Here is a 25,577-nt window from a genome sequence, read left to right on the forward strand (position 1 = left end):
CTCGGTTCTATACAAGTTGACCGAAAGCACTAAAAACGGCATTCTCGGTTATTTCCGACTGGTTGGGGTTGAATGTTATCACAAGGCGAGAGCAAAGCAAGATAGCAAGAAATAGTGCAAGATAGATAGATGAAATGATCAAACCAGCAAGAGGTTCAAGTTTGATTTATGTGATCAGTGAATAATGGACGGTGTTTATCACGCTGATTTAACTCGAGTTATACCATAAGGTTTTCATTGTATTTACAGTGAGAATGGTGATACGGTGATATGGTGATATAAAGTGAACGATAAAGACTTTTTAGCTGACTGGACGCTTCCACATCAGGTAATTTAGGTGAATACAAAAAGGTAATACATCGTTTGATCCCGCTATGATCTGTAACTGTAATTGAAAGCTAATACTTATATACTTATTTTCTACGGTGGGAGAATCTCTCACTTGGTTATTACATAATATAATCGTACAAGTACGATCCCATATCCCCATCCTGCATCATACTTTTGCCATAACCTTTGACTATCATTTCTCTTTTGACGTCATATAACCACATATACCTCATTATGAATTTCCATTACCATACGATTACATATCTCACGATTATTTTGGGAAAGATGTGAGCTACTCAGTATATATATGTATACTTTGTTCTATGTTTCTTCTTCCAGTTATATCGATACATATAAATACAATATCAAAAACTTGCCCAAAACACCAAGTAAAAATGTCAAACATTCCATCAAACGTTCCAGAAGAATACAGACCTGGTTTCTTACCTCCATCTATAGCTAAACAAGCTCAAGATGAATTACCAGGTAAACAAGTACCTTTGAATCCAGCTCCATTAGATGATGTATTAGCAGATGGGTCAAAATATAAAGCTGCAGGTAAATTACAAGGTAAAAATGCTGTCATAACTGGTGGTGATTCTGGTATCGGTAGAGCTGTTGCTATCTTATAGTAAGTCGATATATATACTATTTACAAGATGAGTCAGAATATACAAACAGTTTGTTTTGTCCGAAAGCTGCTAATAATTCTATTCTCTTCTCTTCACTCAATTAGCGCTCTTGAAGGTGCAAATTTATTACTTTCGTACCATCCTTCTGAAGAAGAAGATGCTCAAAATGTCAAACAATACATCGCCAAAGTCTCACCAAATACTAAAGTAGAGTTGGTCGCTAAGGATTTAAGAACTGAAAAAGGTGCTTTGGAACTTGTTGAAAAAGTTAAGGAATGGAGTGGAAATGAATTGCATATCTTGTGAGTTGATTTCACACCACGGCAACCTCTCAATCAGCTTCATGCGAATCCATTTCGTATGACTACCCTCTGTTACATTTCGTCATCGGATGCACCGCTAACAAGGCATTTCCATGATTGCAGGGTAAACAACGCTGCTACTCAGACTGAAGTCGAGCATATCGAAGATCTTCCCTCAGAACAATGGAGACACGTTTTCGATGTCAACATCCATGCGATCTTCTACCTCACCAAGAACCTCATCCCTATCATGCCATGGGGCTCATCAATCATCAACAATGCTTCCATTGTAAATTGATCCTACGCTTTACTCTCTATCGTGTTACTATACTCGCTGACCTCTCCCCCAATTCAGAACCCCTTCGTCGGCCATCCTAAACTTCTCGATTACACCTCTACTAAAGGTGCTATTGTCGGTTTCACTCGAGCATTGTCGAACCAAATCGTAAAGGAGAAAGGTATCAGAGTCAAGTGAGTTTAAACTCCTACTCACTGCTCAATGTTTTGCTAATCAAACTATATTATGATAGTGCTGTATGCCCTGGACCTAGTGAGTTTTGTGGTATCGAGCTAAACCCAATATTCTTCTCATAACTAATCAACGTTCTTTCCATGCAGTCTGGACCCCACTCATTCCCGCTACTATGACTAAAGAATCCCTTGAATCTTTCGGTCCATCCAGTAAGTGCAGCTCTTTGTATACTACCGTGATCAAGATCAGAGATGACATAGCTTACGCGAATTTTCCATTGTACCACAGCCGCAATCGGTCGAGCTGGTCAACCAGTTGAAGTAGCTACAGCATTCGTTTTCCTTGCTAGTGCAGATTCATCTTACTTCACTGCTCAATGTTTCCACGTTAATGGAGGTTCAGCTTATTAAGTCGTTGGAGATTAAAGACTGTAATGTAGCAAGTAGTATGTTCGAATACAACCATGTAGCTAAACGAAATGCATATCGAAAATCAGATGACTATCCCGAAATTGATAAAGGTCATTCTGATTGCCTCAACTTCCCACGGGATGACCTATCGTTATACGAAGGCTTGGCTCGCTCGTACATCTCGTGACTTCAGACCTCAATGGACTTTCGGATCTACTATAAGGCACTATCTTTCCCACTACCCGTGGTGAATTCGCTTTCTTGGCAGAAAGGTATCTCGGCTTGGTTCTTTATCGATGTATGGGATCGAAAACGGTAACTCGTCTATCCATCTAACCAGCTTATTCGGACTTGTTTGAGTCACGTGAACCTTTGACCTTGAAGGCTGCAGTCCCGCTTTTTGCCAAGGTTTGGACGATCTTCTTCGCACAAAATAAGGAGATAGTGCGGTCAAACGCAAATGTTCAGCAGTCCACCAAAAGTTCTTCTGAAAGAACTCAATTGTTGATCTCACAGGGATAAATTGAAGCCGAGAGTTAGAAAGACAGACCATGTGAAGTGCTTATCTCAGCCTCGGCACCTACTGGCGTTGTGATTTTTGAATGCCAAGTGTATCGGTGAGTTCTTCGTTCTTATCTCGGTTCCTAACAACGGTATCATTCTCATTATCTCGATTGTCTGTACACAGCCAGTGTCGACCAAGTTCTAATGACCATACGAATGTAGCTCATGGGGTCAAGCAAGTATACTGCTATTTCAGTGCGATGCAATGTTGACACAAGACTTCGACGTCTACAGGGGGAAGACTACACTTTACGCTTCCCACGCGCGAAGTGCCACTACTGTATGCAACTGCAGAGGAACAATGGTTGCTTTGGTTACTGATCAGTCCGTTAAGGATACCTTCCCGCTTTGATATCGGTCCGAGATAGCTTGGTGCGATTACTCGGATCAACCGTGATGGGATCAGGTCCCGGGAAGCGGATGGAGATAAATCATCTTTCTATGCCGATTTATCGGGAAACTTTTTGAAATCAAGGTCTTCATTGAGCAAAGGTCGTCAACGGGGCGGTCCATTGCATTGATCTGCTGAACATTAGTCTAACACATCCGAGAAGCGGGATTACCTATTAGCGTAGGTGTACAAATACAGTCTAAGCTGGATACGATGTGTATTGTACCTGAGAACTTGGCATGTCTAAAATTAAGAAATGTCTCAGTGACATGCTGTTGGGTACCGAGTTCTTGGAAAGTCTCGGACCTGATTCAGAGATATGGTTGTCGATCTTTTGTCTCCTACATGTAGATCGACATTCAATGATTGGAGGAATGGTACTGGGTATTGGTTGGTCGGCGATATTTACCGAGATTAACGGATGACCCTTGACTTTCGAAAGACAAGCTGAAGTGTCCAGTCCGTCGGTAAATTACTTTATTCGTAAAGTCCTCGTCATCATTCATCCTTTCGGCGATCTTTCTATACTGAAAAGAATTACACCTAAACGTGAATTTTCAGGATTATAAGGTGAATGAAAGATGGCTATGCATGGTGATAAAGTAAAAGGTAAGGTTGAACTACAGAGTGGTAGCGAAATTGTTCGGTTCCGAAAGGAGTAAAACTTGTACTTGATAAGCGGGATTAGATATTGATAACGCCTCGATAAGCCACCGGGAGCAGTGAACAATGAATGATTGATGGAACCGACGCGACTTGATACTTTTCATGTCCAGGACGCGAATCGAGAACATTATTCTGGTTCATCCGATGGTCTCCTGATTGATCTACGGTGCAGAAGCGATCTACGCAAAGTCTTCTAATAACCTAATTGAGAGATAAGCCTCTTTGGGTAATTTTCATCGGTTTCTTATGTTCTTTCACCAAAAATCCCAATCTATGGATCTAAATGAAAATTTGGTTGTCGACGCCGATTACTCCGAGATATGATGAGAGATTGTGTGCGTCTCCGCATGGTCATGGTCCCAAGGCTGGAAGTAATGTTCGTTGATGATGGCATGTACGAGGAGGAGACGTGTGATACTTCTCATCAGTAGACTTTCGGTCGAATTGGGAATACACCTGCCAACGGCATTCCATACTTTTGGTCTTACTAGATGAAAATTTCCTTTACAATGGAGAAATGATATGAATTGTCTCGGAAGGAGAGAGAATCATCCGTTGAAAGATCGTCAGGTACGAGATATAGAACAAGATCCGCAAGATGCAGTTAAATGGAAATAACTGAATCAAGCGATTCATTCCTTTATAAAGCGTCTAATCGGTTCAGTCGGTCCGTCTTTTTCGAAATGCTTGGTTATTACCCCTTGAGAACATCAATTCGGTACTCAGGTCTCGCAAAAAAGCATACTTGCACGTTGTCTTTTCTTTTCTCGCAATAAGCCTCTGTTGTTACGCTTGATACCAATATGGTCCGTAACCAGGTACCCTGAATCTTGTTGTGTCGTGAAATGAGACATTTGCGATCTTCCTTGTGCCTGTCGATCACCCTTAAAACATTCCGTTACATCCATCGTTTTTTTTTTGTATCGTCCCATTCTATTGTTCTAACCGTCTGATTCTAAAGAGTTCCAAGAACATTGTTCTTTTTGTTTTTAATCGCTTTTTGTGAAAGAGGCTTGCTTCCCATTATGGGAGTTATTTTTCATTTCGGATTGAAAGCGATGGATGCGAAGATCATCGGATATCTACCCGAACCCGTGATGAGCATCAATATTGACTTCAGCTTTTACGCCAGACTGTCCTGTGAGATGGACAAGAGAGTTTTGAATGGAAATGGGAACTCCCGTGAACCATATTGTCATCTTTCCTGAATTGTCTACCATGCTTTGTGCCTTTTTGGTGTCTTTACTATATCGGTCGAATTTACAATACTGTATGTACCCTGTTGAGTAAAAGTAATGTTCACGAAAGAAAAAAAAATGGTTGGACGAGTAGGACAGATTGTTCATCTTTGAAAGATATATAAAGGACTCGATTTGAGACGAATAATGTGGACTTTCTTTTCTACATCAAACAACACACTTCATCACAACTTCACAATCCAATCCAAACCTTCCAAACTTTTCCAGGTTTCTTGACTTCAAACTCTTAAACTCAAAACTCCCCAACCCAAACCAAACCAAATCAATCAAAAATGTTCAAATCAGTCATCGTTTCATTCCTCGTTGCCTCAGCCGCTATGGTTTCAGCTACCAGAGTCCCAGGTGCATGTTACCAAGATGATTGTCAAAGAGCTGTTCAAAGAATGTGGGCCGGTGCCGATGTTTACGCCAAACACATCCAATCATGTTCATCAGCTTTAGCTTGTTCATCAACACCAGCTGCTTCCACTGCTACTCAAACCACCACTGTAACCGCCGGTGTAACAACCATCTACGTATCCGCCGCCACCAACACCCCAGCTCCTGTTGATGCTAAAGTAGCTTGTAACACTGCCGTTGTACCAGCCGATCAAACCGCCGGTTGTACCAACACCGTAGACTACCTTTCAGCTTGTTCATGTGCTTCAGTCACTGCTACAACCTCAGTTGCTCCTCAACCAACTGTCACTGCTACCATCACCACCACCGTTCCACAAATCGTCTTTGCTACTGGATCTCCAGAAGTCGTTGTCCTTGCTTAAACGCATCATCCTCTCTATTCCGACTTCCTCTTTACTTCTATAAAAAAAACAAAAAACGCAAAAACACGTTCTCTCCTTCAAAGCAAGATCATTCGAACAATTAGTTAGTATTATACTATGGTTAATTAGAAGATTTAGAGTGAAAAGGTAGAATCACATATTTTAGGGTCTTTGGTCGTTCTCCTTAAGCATATCTCACTCTCTTTTTGGTATTTTTATAGGTTATCCGGTATAGTTTATATATATTTTTGTGGACTTGAGGATCTTTTTATAGTATATACGATGTCTTATGAATGCATGTATTGTCACATCTATTAATATTCAGGTTGCGCTTCACATGATCATGATGATTGCACTGATATACATAACTAGAATCGATACAACATATGTTATTCTGGGTATATAAGATGCAGATATTAAGAACTATTGATAAGAAAAACAGGTATATGCAAATTACTTTTGTACAAATTTCCTTCACACATCTCCCATTTCCTCTTGAAGTTGCCGAACAGCCTTCTCACAACGAGCCACAATGTCAATATGACGAATGATAGGTTTATACGAATGTTGAAGCTGAATAACCATAGAACGAGATCAGTTGTTATTCACATGAGATGAAGGTTTACACATACCGCAATAAGTTTATCTGCATTCCATAATCTAGATGTCATGGTGGAGATGAAAGAAAACAAATCAGAGACTGAGTCCGCTGAGCAAATTTCTACTTCATTGAGTTTGAGTATCGCTATGCCAACGCGGAAGAGGGTCTACAGCATTGTCAGAACCCTCGTCAGCAACACAACGGCAACACAACGATGGTCTGTCAAATACAATGACTAACATCGTGTCCCTCGACAAAAGTAATATCCCAAACTCTGAACAACGTTTCGACAGGTAAACAATCGGTGAAAAGACTCAACCACCAACCAAAAGTGACGCTTGCTAGGTCAACACCCAATTCCTCTAGATGAGAATGCAGTTTCGGTATGAGTTGGGCCACCAGATCACTTAATACCACTTGGTCTGCTCGAGAAGCTAACAGGGAAGCCGAATAGAACTGAGGCGGCAATAGTCGGTCAATGAGAGAAGTGAGAACCCAGTATGCTTGTTCTGCGAGTTCAATCAATCCGTCAGTAAGCGATCCAGAATATCGGCCCGATAGTGTAATGAACATACCTTCGTCTGTATGAGTGAGAAGTAATGTTGCAGCAAGCATCTTCGTGAGTGATCATTACATTAGCGCAATCTACGATATAACCGACCTCACAATGACACCATGACTCACATTCATACCTTGACAGCTATACCACAAGCCTATAATTAGCAATATTTTTCTAATGAGGGTAAGACAATCTAAATTGCACTTACTATCCCACAGCGGGATTATGCCTGGAAAAAAACATTAGCTGCATTTTGTTTTATGTCTGTGAGTGTGAAGCATATCACTCACCAGCTGTACGCAGTCAGAACTCTCCTCAATTTGGCTACACCAGGTCCATCACCCCCGAAAAATACGTTACCAGGGAAGGTACGCGAAACATCCTTTTCGATATCCGCATGTACTGGTGATAAATCATCTTTGTGTACAGCAAGTATCTCAGCATATTCTCCAGGAACCATAAGGTCTTTTGCTCCGGAGCATTCTACAAATGATGAGTAAGCACTTCAAATGAAGTTTAGATCGATACCAGTAGCTTGACCAGGGAACTCACCTGCCCAAACATCACTTCTATATTTTAGCGGTATACCTTTTCTTACCAATCTTGTAAAAGCTTTCCAATCTTCTTGTCCACCTTTTCCGCTCATTCCCATTTGACTGATGCCTATTAGACCGGAACCCCACCTGAGATCATCCGCTTTATGATGGGTACTACTAGCAGTATCGTTCATATGTCTTGCTCTCCGACGTAAGAAAGCATCCCATTCTTTCAGACGTTCTTGTTGTTGACGATCATGGATCTCAATCAGCTGTTCTAGCAGACTTGATACCGTTAGACGACTTGCATTTGTATCTGAAGTTGGAGTATTCGAGGAAGATGAGTGACTCAGAGAAGCGGAAAGAGGTGGTGTGGTGGCTTCTGCAATGCCTGGCCGAAGTGATGATGCTCCTCTTGACGATACAGTTAGGTGATCTTTGGCTGTGACCGGTTTAGCAGGCGAGGGATTTAAGCTGAGTAATGTGGAGGAACGATGTCTATGCGTGTGAGCATTTGCATTAGAGGAAGATCTTGTCCTGGGTGGAGAATCATTCTCAGGTGTTTTGATACGAGTAGGTGTACGAGCAGAGTCCATTGATCCTCTAGGTGAAGGTATTGATGCGGAATCGGCTATATCAAATGATTTCCTTTCTCTACTGATAGATTTCTGACTCCCATGAGAATCCCTTCTGCGTTTAGCTATCCAACCTTCGCCATCATTTTCTGGTGTAGGAACAAGAGTACCATTTAATGACATGGGTGCGGAGGTACCAGCAACAGAAGCGTCTTTGAGCATCTTAGCATGTTGTATATCATCTGTGCAGTTCGTTAGTCTGGTTCTGTCACCCCTCCGTGATTTTCTGGTTTACTCACATATAAAGCCATATCTATCCGTCAAAGGTTCATCGTCGCTCTCGAATCGACTAGCTGTAGCTAATTTGGTCTTGGTTGCTTGGAAGAACGATCCTAGATTCTGTCTTGAAAGGGTTACAGTAGGCGGACGAATGTCATCTGGTACAATTGAGGACAATTCTACTGAAGGTAAAGGACGTTCTTCAGTTGGTGAAGTTGCTGAAGAGCCAGATTGCCCAACAGCTGATGGTGCAGAAATAGCGGTAGTTGGAAAAGCTCGAGACGAGGATGTTCTACTAAGTAAAGATGGTCTTGGTTCATCTCCTATATTGGTTATAGCTTTTGTACCCCGTATAGTAGCATTTGATACTGATGATAGTAATGTTCGACCTAAAGACGCTGTAGCCGCTAAAGCTTGATCACCATATCCAGAACCCTTATTCTCCCTTGGTCTATCACCATTTAGAGATACGGGATATTGACTCGCTAGAGAGGCTGCGCGACTGCGAGAGAACTCTCTTGATCTTCGCCTGTCTGACATAGCATCGCGAGCTACGATGTTCTCATCACGTGCATTACTGACTAGAGAGTGAGCGAGATAAGCGATCAATGAATTCGAGGGGATTTCAGCTGATAAAAGGATAGATGAAGGATCAGGAGTAATGATACGCTGATTAGGAATTAGCCTTCATTTGCCCAACCCCCTATCTCATTAAAAGCACTTACTGTTGCAAGGAATATTGCTTTGAACGCTGGACTACTACCTCCGTCACCAGTCCGCCATGCCTCAGGTTCGTCTTCATCGGTAATTACTGGTTCAGCAATTTTGGACGGCAGTGAAGGGGTAGGTTTGGTTGATAAGTTTGGTGAGTCAGAACGTTTGGTTTGTGTATCACTAGGCGCGGTCTTCCTCCCTCCACTCCATACCCATAAGCCAGAAGTCCAAGTGGATCTATTGGACTTTTTGGAAGTCGATCCGATAGGTGTGCTTGACCCGCTGGTTTGATTAGGCGGGCGAGTCGGCGGTGCATAAGGTTCAACAGGTGAAGAAGGGAAAGGGACTGAAAGAGATGAAGCGATCGAAGGTGGTCTTCTGTTTCTACGATTTGACGGAGTAGGAGATATTGATCGTAAAGATGATACGTCGGTTGCGACAACGAGAGGTTTAGATGACATTTCGTTGATAGGGGAATTGGAGGTGAGAGATGTTGATATTGCTTCTGTCAGACCATCGTGAATAGATATCTGAAAGCAAACGACGGAACGACGCAACGATTAGTCTCTTCACTGTTTTATAGTAGCTACAATAACTCACTTGATCAGCTGACCTTCGTTTCGTTCTAGCTCTAGCTTTTTCTGCATTTTCCTTCCTTAACAAGGCGTTCTCCTTTTCCAGCCTTTCTATAACCTCCCTCAATTCTGTGACAGCTCTGCTGAGTACCTTCAACGGATGTTCTGTCAACAGGACAACGGAATTATTGTTGGGAGGAGAGGGAGGAAAGAGAGGCGAATGATCGTTTGAAAGTGGTTCAGTTTTTGGAGAGGGTATATCGATTGAAGCGGGTTGATCAGAAGCAGGATGAGAAAAGCCGTCTTGATATGGTTGTGATGGTGTGATAGACGATGTTGGAGTGGGGTTTTGAAGGCTACCAATGTATTCGCGCAATTCTAGATCAGACATCAGATCGAACCTTGTCTCAACTATAGCTAACTCCTCCTTGCTTAAACTATCCAGATGTCCAAATAATCCTGAGCCTGATGAATCACCTCGTTTCGGTGATCGAAAACGATCACTATTCTTCCTGAGCTCAGCATCTTCTAGTATTGGTTGATGGTGATTCAGCGTAGGAGAAGCAAGGTTTGACCAGTTCCCACTTCTTCTGGTTCCATGTTGACCAACATCTACACCTAACAGTTGAGCTTCACTCAGACCATTTCCTGAACGACGAGTTGGTCTAGCAGTTGATATAGTATTTGCATGTGGTCTATGGTATACTGCAGGCTGAAAATCCGAAGGCTGATTCTGAGTTGGTGAAGCGACATTTTCAGTAGCTGGAAGTGATATAGATGGTGTCAACGATACACCACCTGTCGATAAACCAGTTGAAATATGACGAGTTAGTGAAGGGTGAGAAATGGTAGTTGCTAAAGGATGACTCCTCGACGTTTCCGTGGATCGTAATCTTGGCCTAGGCTGATAAGAGTCAGCCATGGCGATAAGATCAGGACTCTATTGATCTCATAAGTGGTAGAAACAGATGAGTTGATGCTGTCTGTAAAGAAACAACAAGGAAACAATAATGTATTTATTGTTGTTATCGCTATTTATCTATTCATGACCATGATGATGATGACGATTCACGTACGGTGTAGACGGAATCAAATTTGGTACAGTGTAATGTCAAACGCGCTTTCCCGCTTTTTTTCACCTTTGACTTTCTCAATGTTCAATTCCTTCACTCTTCTTTATCGTTGTATCACATCGCATCCGATTTACCACATCGTATACAAGAACACGATGGCAAGAACAAACAAGCCCTATCAGGTGAGAATGGATGTTATCATCTCGCAATGTGGATGAGCGGTTGCTGACGTATCCTTTCTTTAGCGTCCTAATTCCAATCCTCATCGAAAGGCTAATCCTGACGCGCCTGGGTCATGGAAACATGATATGCATGAATCAGCCAGACAATCCTCACTTGCATCACGTATCTCTTCCACTACATCAGCTTCTTCAACTTCAGGACCTAGATCATCGTTACTGAATCGAATATCTGGTGGTCAAGGCAAAGAACTATTACCTTCTTCTTCTGCTTCATCGAACATCACTTTACACGGATTTGATGGACCTGCCCCAGCAAATATCAACAATCACAATGCTGGTATAGAATTATTACCTTCAGGTGGTAGTGGTGGAAGACGACCTAAGAATACTGGTAGAGGTGTAAATAATCAAAGTAAAGATCAATTGAATGCTGCTTTAGGTATAGGTGCTCAACGAGTAAGAGATGTTCGACCTGTCGTGAGGCAACAACAAATTCAACAACCTCAACATCATGTTTCAATTATGGGTGCTGCAAAAGGAACGACATGGGTTAGAGTGGAGAACCTGGCTGTGGGAACAACGGCGGATGATGTCGAAGTAAGTCAAGCTAGATTTATCGCTGTATCTGGAATAATTCAAAATTCCGCATTATACATTCTCATTCAAATATGCTAATCGTACAAATCTCAGTCCGCCTTCGCTCCTCTTGTAATCATTAATGCAAAAACCTCGCCGCCTACAAATCCAAACACCGTCACTGTAGATCTTGAACTAGAGAATAGGTCTGACGCAGATGGACTTATCAAGCAATATCATGGTGTAGTAGCGGATGGAAATACCCTTAGTGTCACTATAATCAATCAAGGATTGAAAAGTAGAATAGGATCATCGGTCGCAGCTCCTTCACAACCAGCATCCCAAACGCAACAACCTAGTCAGAGAAGTAATAATGTTGGAAGGGAATTAATAGCCTCTTCTTCGTCCGGGTGAGCCCATTTATTCTCGTTATCTCTCTGCATATTTTATTTTCCACATCTTTCACGTATGAATCACCCGAGTATCGACTAGATGGACATTCGTCCCATCTCAAACGCTGCTGTTGTACCCTCCTAGCAATAAGCAGGACATTTACTGACTTGGATCCTATACTTATAGGAAACTATACTCAGATACAATACTAGCTTCTAACCCTTCCTCCAATATAATCACCCTTTCCGATGGATCAACATACTCGCCCTTACCCGGGACATCAGCTGCGGCTCAAAGGTCAGAAATATGGCGTAGAGGTGGACCATCATTAGTTGATAGAATGGGTGCTAGCAAAAGGGGAAGAGGTCAAAGAGGGGGAGGTATGTTGATAGATTGAATGACAGGTATGCTATAATCATTCAGATAAGAATGAATATCTGCAACGGTCAGCGAGATGTCTTACAAAAGGAATTTTTCGTCAAGCTTCATCTATCGACTCTTCGCCATTTGATCTGACCTCGGCAGGACTATCAACAATGACAAGACCTTCTTCTAATCCCTGTCACATCCAGGTACTGTATACACGGACCTTGATCAAACCTTACCCAGGTACCCTTTGGTCGTACCTGTAGGTGGTGTATGCGATCTAGACATGATCTTACCTGTCGTCACGGCCACATCAGTCACAAAAACAGTCAAATACAATGCTCACCACTGATATTCATGGTCCCTTCGGATAATCCTTCCGAGGCCGAAACGTGAAGTCGGCGGAGTCGGCCGCAGTCTAGGTACAAGGTGCACAACGATACTCAATTACTTTATTATTTCATTAAAAAAGGTATCAACGCAGAAGGATTAATAAGAATGGCGGAATGGCGGTATATGATTAAGCTTAAATCCAATTGCGCTAACAAAATACAAATTTTAGATCTAAAAAGCATCCAAGCGATATGGGATCCTCGAATTTTTTAATATTCTTTTTAATTTCGACCGAAATTAACGAGGTGCTGGCTGATCATCTGCTTTTCTTTTGGTTACGCACTACAATACATACGCTATCAGATACGAATTTAGCGAGTTCGTTCTTTTTCTTTTCACTAATCGACCGACATACCCTTTTTTTCTCTCTCGTTAGTGCATTTAGAAAAGCCTCGGGACCAGATTGCACTCAGATCGAATATTCAATTACGGTAATTGGTAACTTTCTAATCAGATAAGAGTGAAAATACCTCAAAAATTATGATCTATTTGCGCCTTCAGGGCTGGATCGTTATGACTAGTGCGTATCTCATTTGATTCCTTGTCATATCTTCGTATCAGATAAACGATTTCTTATTGATTTTCCTGCAAATGTGGAGGTTTACAAGCACAAAAAATTGCTAGAAATATCCCTTTTTTAGACCACCTAGTGCCTTGGCACATATATTGATTCAATTTTCATACTTTACCGTTGCGATTCAAACCTCTTCGTAAACAGACTTAATAGTTATACTCGGCCGAATGGTGCGTATCAAGCGAATAAGATTGATAGGATCCTTCAATTTTACAGAGACATTCGAACACAGAAGATACTCCTAGATTCAAATTGGTTCCTTAGGTCACACGAAGGATTTACACGCAGAACGAGCTGAAGTTTTCTTGGTCGTTCGTTTGAAGGAAGGAAACCAATAGATGTAGGGGAATGATAAATTTTTGGCAGTTATTCCGTGAGTAACTACAGCTTATACTTTGATACTGTTCTTGTGTAGGAGATACTGTGAAACTATTTCATAGAAAAATCTTATCAGATCTGATTGATAATTTGATTCTTTTAGATCAGGTTTTTTATATTTAATTCCTTGAACTAAGAGATTATCCTTTTTGAACCTCGTTCCTATCACAGGGGGATAGAATATTGCATTGCTGATGTATACAAGTTATCCCGGGGTGAAGTAAAAGCTAAACCGGAGGGCGTGATGGCTAATGATGATGTAGAGAAAAAAAAGAGGGGAGGCAAAAAAGACAGACTAGTGTATGCGAATTTGGGAAGGAAAAAAAGATATATATACTGGATATAAGTACTGACATTCTGCATACTTCTTGATCCGCTGTACTAAACAGAATTTCTTTCCAAAAAAGGTGAATAGATAGTAGAAACTAAAAACTAAAGAGGACTCGAGTTCCAGCAACCACATCAAGATGTTTCGCTCTCAGCTATGTTTGGCATTGCTAACATTATTAGCTATAGGTTTGAGACCCATATCGGCTTTGCTTGTAATACAAATGAAAATACCTGCATATCAATGTGTTGAAGCATGTTATGAATCATTATCAGAAGTTACATTTGGTGATATAAAATCTAAAAAAGTTAGTTTAAAAGATCAATGTAGTTCAACATATTTCACAACATCATTGGCATTATGTTCTCAGAATTATTGTATTCCTGAAAATCAATTGAAAGGTTGGGAATATTATCAAGATCAATGTAACAAATCAAACGTGACTTTGAAAGACCAAAATCAAGTTTTATTGAAGATAAATGATACGGTAAAAACAAAAACGATAGATATATTTGAGAAGAATAAAAAAGGATTTAATCAAACAGTTCTGATCGATCAACGTTCTTTTGATGCTGGATACAAAACACTTGTAAGTTTATCAGTTGCAAACAAATTGCAAAGACTGTCCTCTGATAACAACTTTCTCGGTCTTCCTTGCAGTATGCCGAATGGCAAAAAGTGGCTTTCGTGAGTCCTTTTTCCTTTTAGTGATGTTGGTGAAGATGCGTTACTGAAATTACTTTCAGAGTCATGCATTTGGTTTTGCCGTCTACATATTTTTGGGAATCGCTGTTGTAATTGGCGTGATCAATCGATTGATCAGTCTTTCATTCTATCGAAGACACATCTCATCATCCCTCGAAGATACCAATTCACCTGCCAGGACCAATGATCAATCGATCTCAACTAGAAGTTATACATGGTGGAGAAAACATATTACTATGCCCGCTTTATTTGGATATCAACATTCTCAACCGTGGGGTTGGGTCACAATTCCGACTAGATTACAAAGTGTTCTGGTGAGTACGAACATCCCCCATGAACTCGTGTTGTTTTTAGCTGAATTTTGATTATCGATGTCTCCAATATATAGATATTCCTGTTCATCGCCATACAAATCGTTTTTACTTGTGTAGGATATGAACTTTTTGATGATAATTTAAGGTAAGCTGGAACTTTATCGTAAATGATGCTGTTCTCTCATTAACCAAAGTTATACTATATAGTGATCCCATTGACAAACAATCTCAACTTTTAGATCTTTTACAATACAGAACTGGAGTAATGTGTGTTTACAATCTACCATTATTATGGTTGCTTGCGGGACGAAATGATGTGGTTCTATGGCTTACTGGATGGTCGTTCTGTAAGTCGGTTGGTTTGATTAGTATCAATTATACCAGTGTGACAATTAACAATCGTGGTATCCATAGCGTCTGTCAATTTATGGCATCGATGGATAGCTCGATGTGCTGTTGCTCAAGCTTTCATTCATGGGGTGTAAGTAATTGCATATATCTGATTGATATCTCTTATCTGCCTGAAGAACTGATAAATTCCTTTTCAATAGAGTTTATTCCATTGATAAAAGGAATGATCTAACCAATCGATTTCTACATCGGATGTATTGGACTACTGGTATTTTCGTACGTCCAAATGAACAATAACAAACCGGGAAGATTTGCGAAATGAAAATTGGTCTGACCCTTGTATGTCGCGTAGGCTTTGATCTGTTTCATCCTTCTTGTGGTACTTTCTATCAAACCATTCCGAGCAAGATGGTATGAATTCTTCTTGGTCACCCATATCATTTTAGCAATGCTAAGTTTGATTCTGCTGTATTTCCACTTAACACATATGAGAGGACGATTTGATCCTTACGTATACGCTTGTGGAGCTGTATGGGTGAGTGACTTGACTTGAAAGCTTATTTTTCCAGCTGATAACATTTTGCTAGGGTTTCGATCGAGTTATACGTTTACTTAGAGTATTTGTCTTGACGCATAAAGCACTTTCGAAAGATGGGAATAATACAGCAGCTGTTATGTCAGATAATGATTCTGGATTAGTCAGATTATCTATTCAAACATCGATCAAAATCACACCAAAAGCTGGTCAATATTACTTTTTATATAAACCGTTTTCAATGAAACCATGGGAAAATCATCCATTTACTGTAGCGTCATGGGAAATCAATGAAAAATCAAATTCAACAACTTTACATTTCTTAGTCGCTCCACAAAATGGTACGACCAAGAAATGGAGAAAATCAATATTGAAAAAACCAAATAGAACTGATAACATTAGATTATTATTAGAAGGTCCATACGGTCATAAACATCCTATTGAAAATTATGAAAATATATTATTAGTCGCTGGTGGAAGTGGTATAACATCAATGTTAGCTTATATACATACTTTCAAACATCATCTGAACGATTTACATAATGTTAGAACAAAATCAATGAATTTAGTCTGGGTAGTGAAAAATATACCTTACACCAATGATGTATTAGAGCATGAGTTGAAAGAATTTATGCAAACCAACAAGGAAAAGGAAGTTATCAAAGGTATCAAAGTTAATATTCAATTATACGTTACGAGAGAAGGCGATGTTTCACCTAGAACTTTGGTTGAGAGTACTTTTAGTTCACAATCGTCACCAAGTTCAAGCTCAACACCAAATATTTCAAGATCCAATTCAGTATCTAATGAAAACGGTTCTTCACCTCAAACAGTAGCTAATTCAATAATGTCAGAAAAGATTAGCGGTGATTTAGATGAAATACCTTTATCTAAAGCCGAATATAACAATGAGAAAGGTGGTTTATCTTCAAATTCACAATCTGGATTAACCATACATTCAGGTCGACCGAAGATGCAAGATTTGTTGAATACAGCTGTAAATGAATTAGTCGGAAATGATAAATTGGCAATTTCAGCTTGTGGTCCGGCAATTATGACTGATGATATGCGTAAAGCAGTTTGTAATGTTTATGGTACAGAAGAAGGTAAAGTCAATGGTAAAACTTTGGAGTATTTTGAAGAATTGTTCTCCTGGTAATCAAAGTTACATTCATAAGAAAGTAGAATATAACACATACATAGAAAACATATGCATATGATTGACCATTTATCGATGATATCTGAAAAACTGCACTTGATCCTGATCGCAATGGAAAGGGCGATGCTGCTAATTTCGGAGGTATTCTGCTTTAAGGGTTAATATGAGGTCATTCCAGCACAACGGTGCACTCATATGATGGTGGGAATGTCAAAAATGTCGGATATGAAGTAACGGCACGATTAGATAAGCTTGGTTTGTCAATTCCCACACTGCACGATGTGACAGGTTGCGGTCTATCGCTCGAGAGACAAGTTTATCATGCGTTCCTCGTCAAACTAGATATGGTATGACATACTTTGATGCGAAAAGACTTGATCTTGATTGGTCTGTGACCGCATGACGTACAAATCAAGATGATTAGATCAAACTGCTTTTTGGAGTAGAAATATGACGAAGAATGATGAAATCACGTTGAGTACGAATCTTTCATGACATTCAATCTGAATCTGGTTGGACAGAAGTTGTGCACCATTGTACTTGGTATACGTGTATATAAGTCCCAATTGAATATTCGTTTAGTTCAATCGATTCTTTCTATTTTTTGTATATCTTACCAAAGTAATCTCGGATAGTCATTCACTTTCACTTCCACTCATATGATTTCCACAAGAATCATCAAATCAAATTTCCAACCTATCCGATTTTTTTCAGTTACATCCCCAAGAATGTCAACCGTTTCTGAAGTTATCGCTCACGATCATCGTGAATTAGAAGAATACTATGATAATATTCTCAGTTCCTCAACCGAAGATGATAAAGTCAGATGGCAAAATCAATTTACATGGGAATTAGCTAGACATTCAATTGGTGAAGAATTAGTTGTTTATCCAGCTTTCGAGAAATATATTTCTGATGGTAAAGCCATGGCTGATCAAGATAGAGCTGAACATGCAAAGGTGAGTAGGGCTGTTCATAATCGCGGAGTACCGTAGCACTTGATGGTCGCACCTACATCAGATGTCGACCATGTATAATTACTCCCTATACACATACGTGTTAAATAGTATCGCTGATACTTCTTGTTTCCGTTATATTACTTAGGCTAAAGAGCTTCTTTACACTTTCCAAAATCTCAGTCCTTCTCAACCTGAATTCGAAAGTACACTCAAACAACTTATGAGTGAATTGAAAGAACATATCAAAGGTGAAGAACAAGATGATATGCCAAAGCTTGAAAAATCTTTACCTGATGGTGAATCAGCTAGTTTAGCTACAAGTTTCCAAAGAACAAAGAGATTCGTACCTACTAGAAGTCACCCATCTGCTCCTGATAAGCCTGTAAGTGATTACATATAGTTAGGTTGACAGGTATAAGTTCAGAACCCTAATTAACCAACATGTTTAATCAAAAGCCCTTCGAAACTGTTGCTGGACTCATGGCTGCTCCACTTGATAAACTTGGTGATATCTTCAGAAGATTCCCAGAAGACAAGTAATTCAGGTGCCCTGCGAGTCAGACCTCTCAGACTACACGGTTCTTATCTGACATAAATTAGCAGGCTAGGCACATGTTCGACACTTATCCAATTAGTGACCGATCCACAAACAGAAAAACAATGAAGACCAAATAACGAAAAAAATGAAATATGTAGTGAAACCAAAGAGCAATTGTAGCATAAACGACCGAACGTATGAATTGAATTGAGTTGGAGTACTGATCGTTCCTCATTCATGGCAGAGCAGAAATTATGGTAAATGATATGCATCTTAAACTCTATCTCTAGGGTTATGATAATTATAAATATTGGCGGGATCCTCTATTGGGACTGAATTATAAGTTGTTTTTTTCCCCTGATTTCTTACTTTTCTTCTTAACGGGATCTTTCCTTCGATCACCTTTTGATTTCTAGCCACTGGATGGCTTAGACACAGTGGACGGCTATAGAGGATATGGAAGTCAGTAATTGCAATGAGACACAAGATATAACTAAAAGCATACTCACTACCGTCAGCGTGAGTGTGACAATCTTTACCGGCGTTGGCATCGGTAGATGAGGCATTGGCAGCGGCAGCGGTGGCAGAAGCGGTTGAGTCGGCTTCGCAGTGAACGGCTATGAATCGGTAAAAAGGTTAGCTATAGCTTGAACCACTACATCATGAAAGATTAAGATAACTCACCACCATCAGCGTGGGTGTGACATGATTCAGCGGCAGATGAAGTGGCAGAAGGAGCAGCTGAAGCGGATGATGAAGCGGCAGCATGATCATCGTGTTTTTCAGATGGTTGACCAACACAAGCGTCACCACCTTTGGCGACTTCAACGGCGTAGACGTGAGCGGCGAAAGCTTGGAGAGCATCGGAATCGATTGGTGAGTAGGTAGAGTTGTGTTCAGCAAGTTCAAGAGCTGAAGCGTAATCTTCGGAGCTATTGTTGATGATATATTAGTATTTGAATAGCGGTACCGGCCGAGGAAGGTGGTATAAACTTACTAGTGACCGACGAGACCATTAGTGTTAGTTGGAACGTGGAACATTCTGTGGATTAAATCAATTGACCAGTGGGTACCTAATGGTGATCCAGCAACTGTGTAACCGTTCATACAGAAGTATTCGTTGAAGTATCTATCGGTGTAGGATGCATCGCAGATGACGGTTTCGGAAGTGGCATTATCACCTCTCCAGTGACCTCTCCATCCGACTTGACCACAGTTCTGAAGTATAAATTGTGGATCAACAAGTGAAAAATCTTTAAGAATAGGAGAAATATTGTAATGACTTACACCATCAATGTTATCACATCTAAGTAAAACACCTTCTTTGTTTGAAGTCAATAAAGTTTCCCAAACACCAGCAACGGTAGAGAAAGCTTCAGGTTTAGTACCAAAGTATTTTTGGAAAACTGGATCTTGAGCACCGTTGGTGACTACGTATTCTTGAGCGAAGGTGGCAACTTCCCAAGTATCACTGATAGACGAATATGTGTTCAAGTCAGTCAAATAGCAATTGATGAGATCGCCAAACGAGAAGAAATAAGGAAAAGGTAAAGAGAATAATGATTCATATCACTCACGCTAAAGCTTTTTCAAGCATTCTTCTTTGAGTAGAATTACATGATTCGTGAATAGTAACATCAGTTTTGTATTCTTTCAAATCTCTGGCGATGTTGATAGGTCCAGCCATAGCTACACCAGCTAAAGCGGCGGAAGCGATTAACATTTTAGCGACCATTTTTGATATTTTTATGTTTTGGTTGGTTTTGGTTATAGGAAGGGAGAAGAGTTTGGACAGAGTTGTAAGAGATGTTTTTTGGGTTGAAGAAGGAAAGAAATTGGACTTTGATCAAATTGGATATCACTTATATATCTTTTTTCAACAAAGTCTGAAGGATGATGATCTTCGGAAGAGCCATTTCTGCTAGATCTACTTTTTAATGATCAGCCCCCAACCATTGTAAAGATTCATGTTCCTTTTAGATCCTCAAGGTAGCGATGACTGTTCGCCAAGTAGGCCTCTCGGATCCATTACACTTTGATAACCCTAAAAATTCAATTTCGAGAGTACCAGAATAGTCATTGATGGAGCTGTCAAAATGCTTCTTACGCTATCACCTTTGATCTGACTGAGGTAATTTTCATCCAATCGAGCTACTTGATCACTCTTCAATCCAATAGTATGTCTTGAATATGGGTTGAATGATTGAACGATTGGAATGGATGGTGCCTGCCAAGATACAAAGGTTACCCGTGGATTAACAATTTTAGGGTTATCAGGAATGATGAGTTCATTTGCTAGATACCATATTCGTGCTAATATGCTAATATTGAGATGAAGAATAAAGTATGAAAGATATGTATGTACTAAAAATGTGATGATCGGTTAAAAGTTGATTGATCCGGGATGAGACATTATATTTACTTCCGCTTTTTACCACGTTAACACGTTACCTGTTGGGTACTCATTTTTAGAATATAATCATTCGATATAATATATGCCAAGAGTTTTCAACTGTTAATTTTGATGTATGACTGTTCAGATCAAAAGTACTCATTTTCACTAATCCCACTTACTTGTTACGACACATAGCATATCCACATCAGATTAGATTCTTGATACCATTCCTGCCATATAATCATGATATGATTCTGCCCCTTTCCGTCTTTCAAAAGTCTTGGCTGCGGATCTTGCCAAGAGCAGTCATATCAACATTTCCTTACATCTCATCACCACCTTCTTGTATCTCATCAGAACCAAATCATCGCTAGAATCATGAGAAATGAAAATTACATCCCTAATCAAGAACCTTCCGAACTCACCGTGTCCCATCAAGGTGTCAGTGGAAACTCCGGATGTCAGGAATATGCATCTTTTGCAAAGTAGCCGATAGACACATGTGGATCCGAAATTTTTTTGGTCCATGTCAATGTGAAGAACTATTTTGAGAAAGATATATATTCATGTTAGCAACTTTGAGTTGTGGTATATCTGATTGAATTAAACAGCAACCAGAAAAAAAAAAGCCCAAACAAAGCGCTCGTTCAAAATGAAGTTGGTCGCTCTATCAGCTGTTCTCGCTTTAGCTTCTGTTCAAGCTCAATTTGGTCCTGGTACATCCTCTTCCACTTCGCTTGGACCAGCTCCAACAGAATCTGTAGGATGTCGACAAGGTAAGTTTTGACAACCATTTGACAATTCTCTTAAACCTATATTATCAAAATATGCTAAATCGTTTTTACCTTTTTCGACTATCTAGTTGATGGATCTTGGGTTTGCGCTGGACCTCGAAGTACTGGTACTTCAACTTCTGCCGCAGCTGCAGCTACTTCACAAGCTGGTACACCTACAACCGCAACTTCTTCAGCTGCTTCAGGTGTACCTCCACCACCTACCGAATCAGTCGGTTGTGTTTTACATGTAGATCACTATCACTGTTCAGGTCCAGCACCAGGATTGGAAGGTGCCGCTTCATCAGTTTCTTCTGGTATACCACCTCCACCAACAGAATCAGTAGGCTGTACACTTCATGTAGATCATTACCATTGTACTGGACCAGCACCTGGTTTCGAAAATATAACTCCAACTACAACTGGTGAACCAACTATTCCTTCTCCTACACAAAGTAGTAATTGTTTCTGGCGTAAGTTTGTGCTTTCATGAGTATTTCGTTACATCATATGAGATGCAGCACTAACGACTTGAAATGCCATTAGACGAAACGCACTGGGATTGTTTCGATTCAAAAGAAGAATTAGATGCCGCTCAGAATGCTGAAGACACTGGAGAATGTATCATCCATGGTAAGTTTAGTTGAGTTTGAATCTGTTTAATCTGATATAGCTAAAGCTAATCTTTCCTTTTTTTCAGTCGGTCATACGTGAGTAAACCTTGTATGAGCATCACGATAGTTGTCAAATATGAATTCTAAAATTCTTTCCGTTCTTCTTCTAGCCACGGTGATTGTTCAGCAGAAGATCTAGCATGTGGTGCTATTCTTCAAGAAGACTTCAATATGGGATTACATGTTGGTGCATTATTTATCATCTTGGTAACTTCCGGTTTAGGTGCAATGATTCCTTTGGTCACTGGATGGGCTAGAAAGAGAAATCAAAGTGATGAAAGCCTGAACACTTTGACTGAAGATCACAATGATCATACCGCTTTTGGTAGAAGAGCCGGTTTATGGTCAAACATTTTCTTCCTTGCTAAACATTTCGGTACTGTAAGTTAGCTTATTTTCATGTCCATCTCTGACACAGTAGCTTACTATTGGATAATTTTATCTCGTAGGGCGTAATCTTGTCAACTGCTTTTATCGTGAGTACAGTTTTAAAACCATTACAATCTGTACAATGCTGATTATATTCCACAGCATCTGCTCTACCACGGTTTCGTCATGTTCGCTAATGAATGTATTGGTCATATGAGCTACGAATCGACCGCTCCAGCTATCGCTTTAGCAGCTGCATTCGTTACCTTTTTATTCGATTTTATCGGTTCACGAGCCGCTCACAAGAAGTATGATCACGCTCAAGGTGCACGAATGGGTTCACCAGGTGCAGAAAAAATCAGACATAATTCTGATACAGAACATGATCATTCACATGATGGTCATGATCACGGTTACGATTTAGTACTTGAGGGTAGACAAAATTGGGAAGTTATCTTACTTGAATTAGGTATTATCTTCCACTCGTAAGTCCAATTTCTACTCTCTACAAATTACCACCCAATTGTAGCTAATCATGTGTTTGTTTAGTATCATGATTGGTGTAACCCTCGGTGCAGGTAGTGGTAATGGTTGGACAACTCTTCTTATTGTTATCGTATTCCATCAATTCTTCGAAGGATTGTGAGTGAAACTGCTCAAGATATATTTGAACTTGACTGACATGCTTTGCAGAGCACTTGGTGCACGAATTGCTCTTCTCCGAACCATATCCAAAGCAAGACAGTTCTTGATGGCTTTAGCTTTCACTGTGAGTTTCGTCAATATTACCCGTTCAAAGTAGCTGTATGCTAACCATTATCAATTCTTCAGCTTATCACCCCCATGTAAGTTGATGTCGATATTATCGTTGATAATTCATCCTTAAAATTATGCTGACTTTAACCTTATCTATAGTGGTATTGGAATCGGTATCGGAGTTAGAAAATCATTCTCTCAAAATGGTAAAGCTTCTTTACTTTCAGTCGGTATACTCAACTCCATTAGTGCTGGTATCTTGGTAAGTACTTCTTCACGATTTCGACGAGAAGCATCCGCTCACTGATCTCTCTGATAGCTCTACGCCGCCTTCCGACTTCTCTCTTGTGATTTTACCGATGGTCCCCTTCGAGATGCTAAACCGTACAAGGTGATCGCTGCTATCTTGGCTATGATTTGCGGTATTATTGGTATGAGTGTACTTGGTAAATGGGCATAAGCTATAGATATATAATCTCACCGCTCTGAATATCATAGATGATCTTTAGGTAAATAAACAAATCGATAGGCGTTGGAACGAGGAATTTTCAAATAGACAGACGGGACTGGTAGATGAATTCATGGAAATTTTTATAATATGCATATCAACTATAAGAGAATGGATTGATTTAACTGTGATGGACAAACTGAATTAGCAATGATGAATGTCAAATGATAGCGCATTATAGCTAACGGTAGACGATATTCACTAGGATTTATTTGGCCATAGCTTTCAACTTGGTACCGAATACCTCATCCCATTGTTTTGTTACATCTAAGCCAGGACCAGCTGAGACAGTATCTAAGTTTGCTTCCCAACCTTTGTTCACATCATCCATGAACTCTTCAATCGAGAGAGCATGTGCACCTGAAGACTTTTTATTGTCATCTGGATTTGTTCTATCTCTATGTAAATCCGATTCAACCTGAGGTGGAACAACTTCAACAATTTTAAGTTTACTCTCATCTTTTTCTAACTGTTGTCTGATATTAGTTGTAAAAAAATGTAACCAAGCTTTTGTACCATTGTAGACCGGATTGATCACGCTGAAAGGTATGAAACCTAAAACTGATGAAACATTCATTACAACAGCACCTTGCTCTAACTTATTGAAATGTTGTTGAATCAAACCGACAGTTAAATGCATCGGACCTCTAACGTTGATATCAATTTCTTGATCTGCTTGAGCTAAATCAAATTTATATTCATCGTCTTCTAAAACTCTTAAAGGTTTTTGTACACCCGCATTATTAATTAAACAATCTAATTCAGGATGTTCTTGTGTAATTTTGGAAATGAAGGAAGGGATACTTGAGATGTTTCCAGTGTCTAAAACGTAATATCCAGCTGCACCGATTTCTTTAGTGGTCTCAACCAATTTTGATTCTGTTCGACCGGCAAGTAAAACTTTTTTACCACGTTTGATGAGTTCAATAGCCATGGCTTTACCCTGCGAAGATTGATTGAATCAGCATTGATCGTCCTTCATCGATTATTATCCAACATGTGCTACTCACTAAGCCACCTGCTCCACCAGTAATGACTGCACATTTGAATGACAAAGTATCGACAGGGGCCATCTTGATGTATGTATTCTAATCGGCTCTATGGTCTATTGTATTTGATCACTTTTTGTATAAATGGACAAACAGAAAGAAACGGGAAGAGCTGTTGAATGGCGCTTATATATACAGTTAAATGCTGCGTACGTTAGAACCATGGCAACATACATCTTGTCTACCTTAAAAGGAGATAATATAATAGCGATCTTTGCAGGAGGTCAATTGCCGTGATTGAATACTCTGACATCATGCTAACAATAGAATCACAAATTTAAATATTTAAATCCCTCACCGATGTTCAGCTTCTTCCACTCCGGAAAACATGGGAGATGCGTAAGTTACATGACGATTAAACTATCAAATATGCTTATTACCCTAATTTTCCAGAGAATGAACAAAAGAAGAAGAACGGACCTTCGGTCACATCTTGTGCAATTGCCGAGGTACTTTCATAAACAATCAAAGCATCTTCAGCTGCACAACTGCGGCCGAGAAATACAGATATACTTGTTAAATTCAATCTCAATAACGATGTACGACAGTATGATAGTGCATGCAGAATAACCTGAGTAACCTAACCTACATCAATAACGAAAG

General features: G+C 39.9%; 9 protein-coding genes across 9 annotated transcripts; 6 read left to right on the plus strand and 3 right to left on the minus strand.

Moving 5' to 3' along the window:
• Nucleotides 1-725: 725 nt before the first annotated feature.
• L201_005864 (uncharacterized protein) lies at nt 726-2,146 on the plus strand (the record flags this gene model as incomplete). The annotated part of the gene is made up of 7 exons (XM_066221592.1): nt 726-961; nt 1,067-1,264; nt 1,388-1,553; nt 1,620-1,735; nt 1,795-1,814; nt 1,883-1,945; nt 2,025-2,146. The coding sequence occupies 7 exons, from the start codon at nt 726-728 to the stop codon at nt 2,144-2,146; spliced, it is 921 nt and encodes a 306-aa protein (XP_066077689.1).
• Nucleotides 2,147-5,298: 3,152 nt separating this feature from the next.
• On the plus strand, nt 5,299-5,787 carry L201_005865 (uncharacterized protein; the record flags this gene model as incomplete). Its single annotated transcript, XM_066221593.1, has 1 exon — nt 5,299-5,787. The coding sequence occupies one exon, from the start codon at nt 5,299-5,301 to the stop codon at nt 5,785-5,787; it is 489 nt and encodes a 162-aa protein (XP_066077690.1).
• A 474-nt stretch (nt 5,788-6,261) lies between these two features.
• On the minus strand, nt 6,262-10,548 carry L201_005866 (uncharacterized protein; the record flags this gene model as incomplete). The annotated part of the gene is made up of 11 exons (XM_066221594.1): nt 6,262-6,360; nt 6,420-6,554; nt 6,629-6,897; nt 6,964-7,003; nt 7,073-7,088; nt 7,156-7,176; nt 7,238-7,430; nt 7,500-8,300; nt 8,358-9,006; nt 9,063-9,581; nt 9,652-10,548. The coding sequence occupies 11 exons, from the start codon at nt 10,546-10,548 to the stop codon at nt 6,262-6,264; spliced, it is 3,639 nt and encodes a 1,212-aa protein (XP_066077691.1).
• Nucleotides 10,549-10,854: 306 nt separating this feature from the next.
• L201_005867 (uncharacterized protein) lies at nt 10,855-12,247 on the plus strand (the record flags this gene model as incomplete). Its single annotated transcript, XM_066221595.1, has 4 exons — nt 10,855-10,881; nt 10,945-11,478; nt 11,572-11,867; nt 12,037-12,247. 4 exons carry the CDS (start codon nt 10,855-10,857, stop codon nt 12,245-12,247), a joined length of 1,068 nt encoding a protein of 355 aa, XP_066077692.1.
• Nucleotides 12,248-14,028: 1,781 nt separating this feature from the next.
• On the plus strand, nt 14,029-16,953 carry L201_005868 (uncharacterized protein; the record flags this gene model as incomplete). Its single annotated transcript, XM_066221596.1, has 9 exons — nt 14,029-14,478; nt 14,550-14,576; nt 14,636-14,908; nt 14,983-15,053; nt 15,116-15,255; nt 15,323-15,389; nt 15,460-15,535; nt 15,612-15,794; nt 15,847-16,953. The coding sequence occupies 9 exons, from the start codon at nt 14,029-14,031 to the stop codon at nt 16,951-16,953; spliced, it is 2,394 nt and encodes a 797-aa protein (XP_066077693.1).
• A 659-nt stretch (nt 16,954-17,612) lies between these two features.
• On the plus strand, nt 17,613-18,452 carry L201_005869 (uncharacterized protein; the record flags this gene model as incomplete). Its single annotated transcript, XM_066221597.1, has 3 exons — nt 17,613-17,912; nt 18,058-18,294; nt 18,369-18,452. 3 exons carry the CDS (start codon nt 17,613-17,615, stop codon nt 18,450-18,452), a joined length of 621 nt encoding a protein of 206 aa, XP_066077694.1.
• A 426-nt stretch (nt 18,453-18,878) lies between these two features.
• On the minus strand, nt 18,879-20,185 carry L201_005870 (uncharacterized protein; the record flags this gene model as incomplete). The annotated part of the gene is made up of 6 exons (XM_066221598.1): nt 18,879-18,895; nt 18,960-19,067; nt 19,135-19,382; nt 19,448-19,668; nt 19,738-19,921; nt 20,028-20,185. 6 exons carry the CDS (start codon nt 20,183-20,185, stop codon nt 18,879-18,881), a joined length of 936 nt encoding a protein of 311 aa, XP_066077695.1.
• Nucleotides 20,186-21,497: 1,312 nt separating this feature from the next.
• L201_005871 (uncharacterized protein) lies at nt 21,498-23,877 on the plus strand (the record flags this gene model as incomplete). Its single annotated transcript, XM_066221599.1, has 12 exons — nt 21,498-21,621; nt 21,708-22,091; nt 22,165-22,251; nt 22,319-22,328; nt 22,403-22,673; nt 22,742-22,768; nt 22,824-23,146; nt 23,211-23,303; nt 23,355-23,430; nt 23,493-23,506; nt 23,577-23,679; nt 23,737-23,877. 12 exons carry the CDS (start codon nt 21,498-21,500, stop codon nt 23,875-23,877), a joined length of 1,653 nt encoding a protein of 550 aa, XP_066077696.1.
• Nucleotides 23,878-24,133: 256 nt separating this feature from the next.
• On the minus strand, nt 24,134-24,998 carry L201_005872 (uncharacterized protein; the record flags this gene model as incomplete). The annotated part of the gene is made up of 2 exons (XM_066221600.1): nt 24,134-24,868; nt 24,936-24,998. The coding sequence occupies 2 exons, from the start codon at nt 24,996-24,998 to the stop codon at nt 24,134-24,136; spliced, it is 798 nt and encodes a 265-aa protein (XP_066077697.1).
• Nucleotides 24,999-25,577: the final 579 nt, after the last annotated feature.

The sequence above is a fragment of the Kwoniella dendrophila genome, chromosome 7, assembly GCF_036810415.1.
Source record: "Kwoniella dendrophila CBS 6074 chromosome 7, complete sequence".
Lineage (NCBI taxonomy): Eukaryota > Fungi > Basidiomycota > Tremellomycetes > Tremellales > Cryptococcaceae > Kwoniella > Kwoniella dendrophila.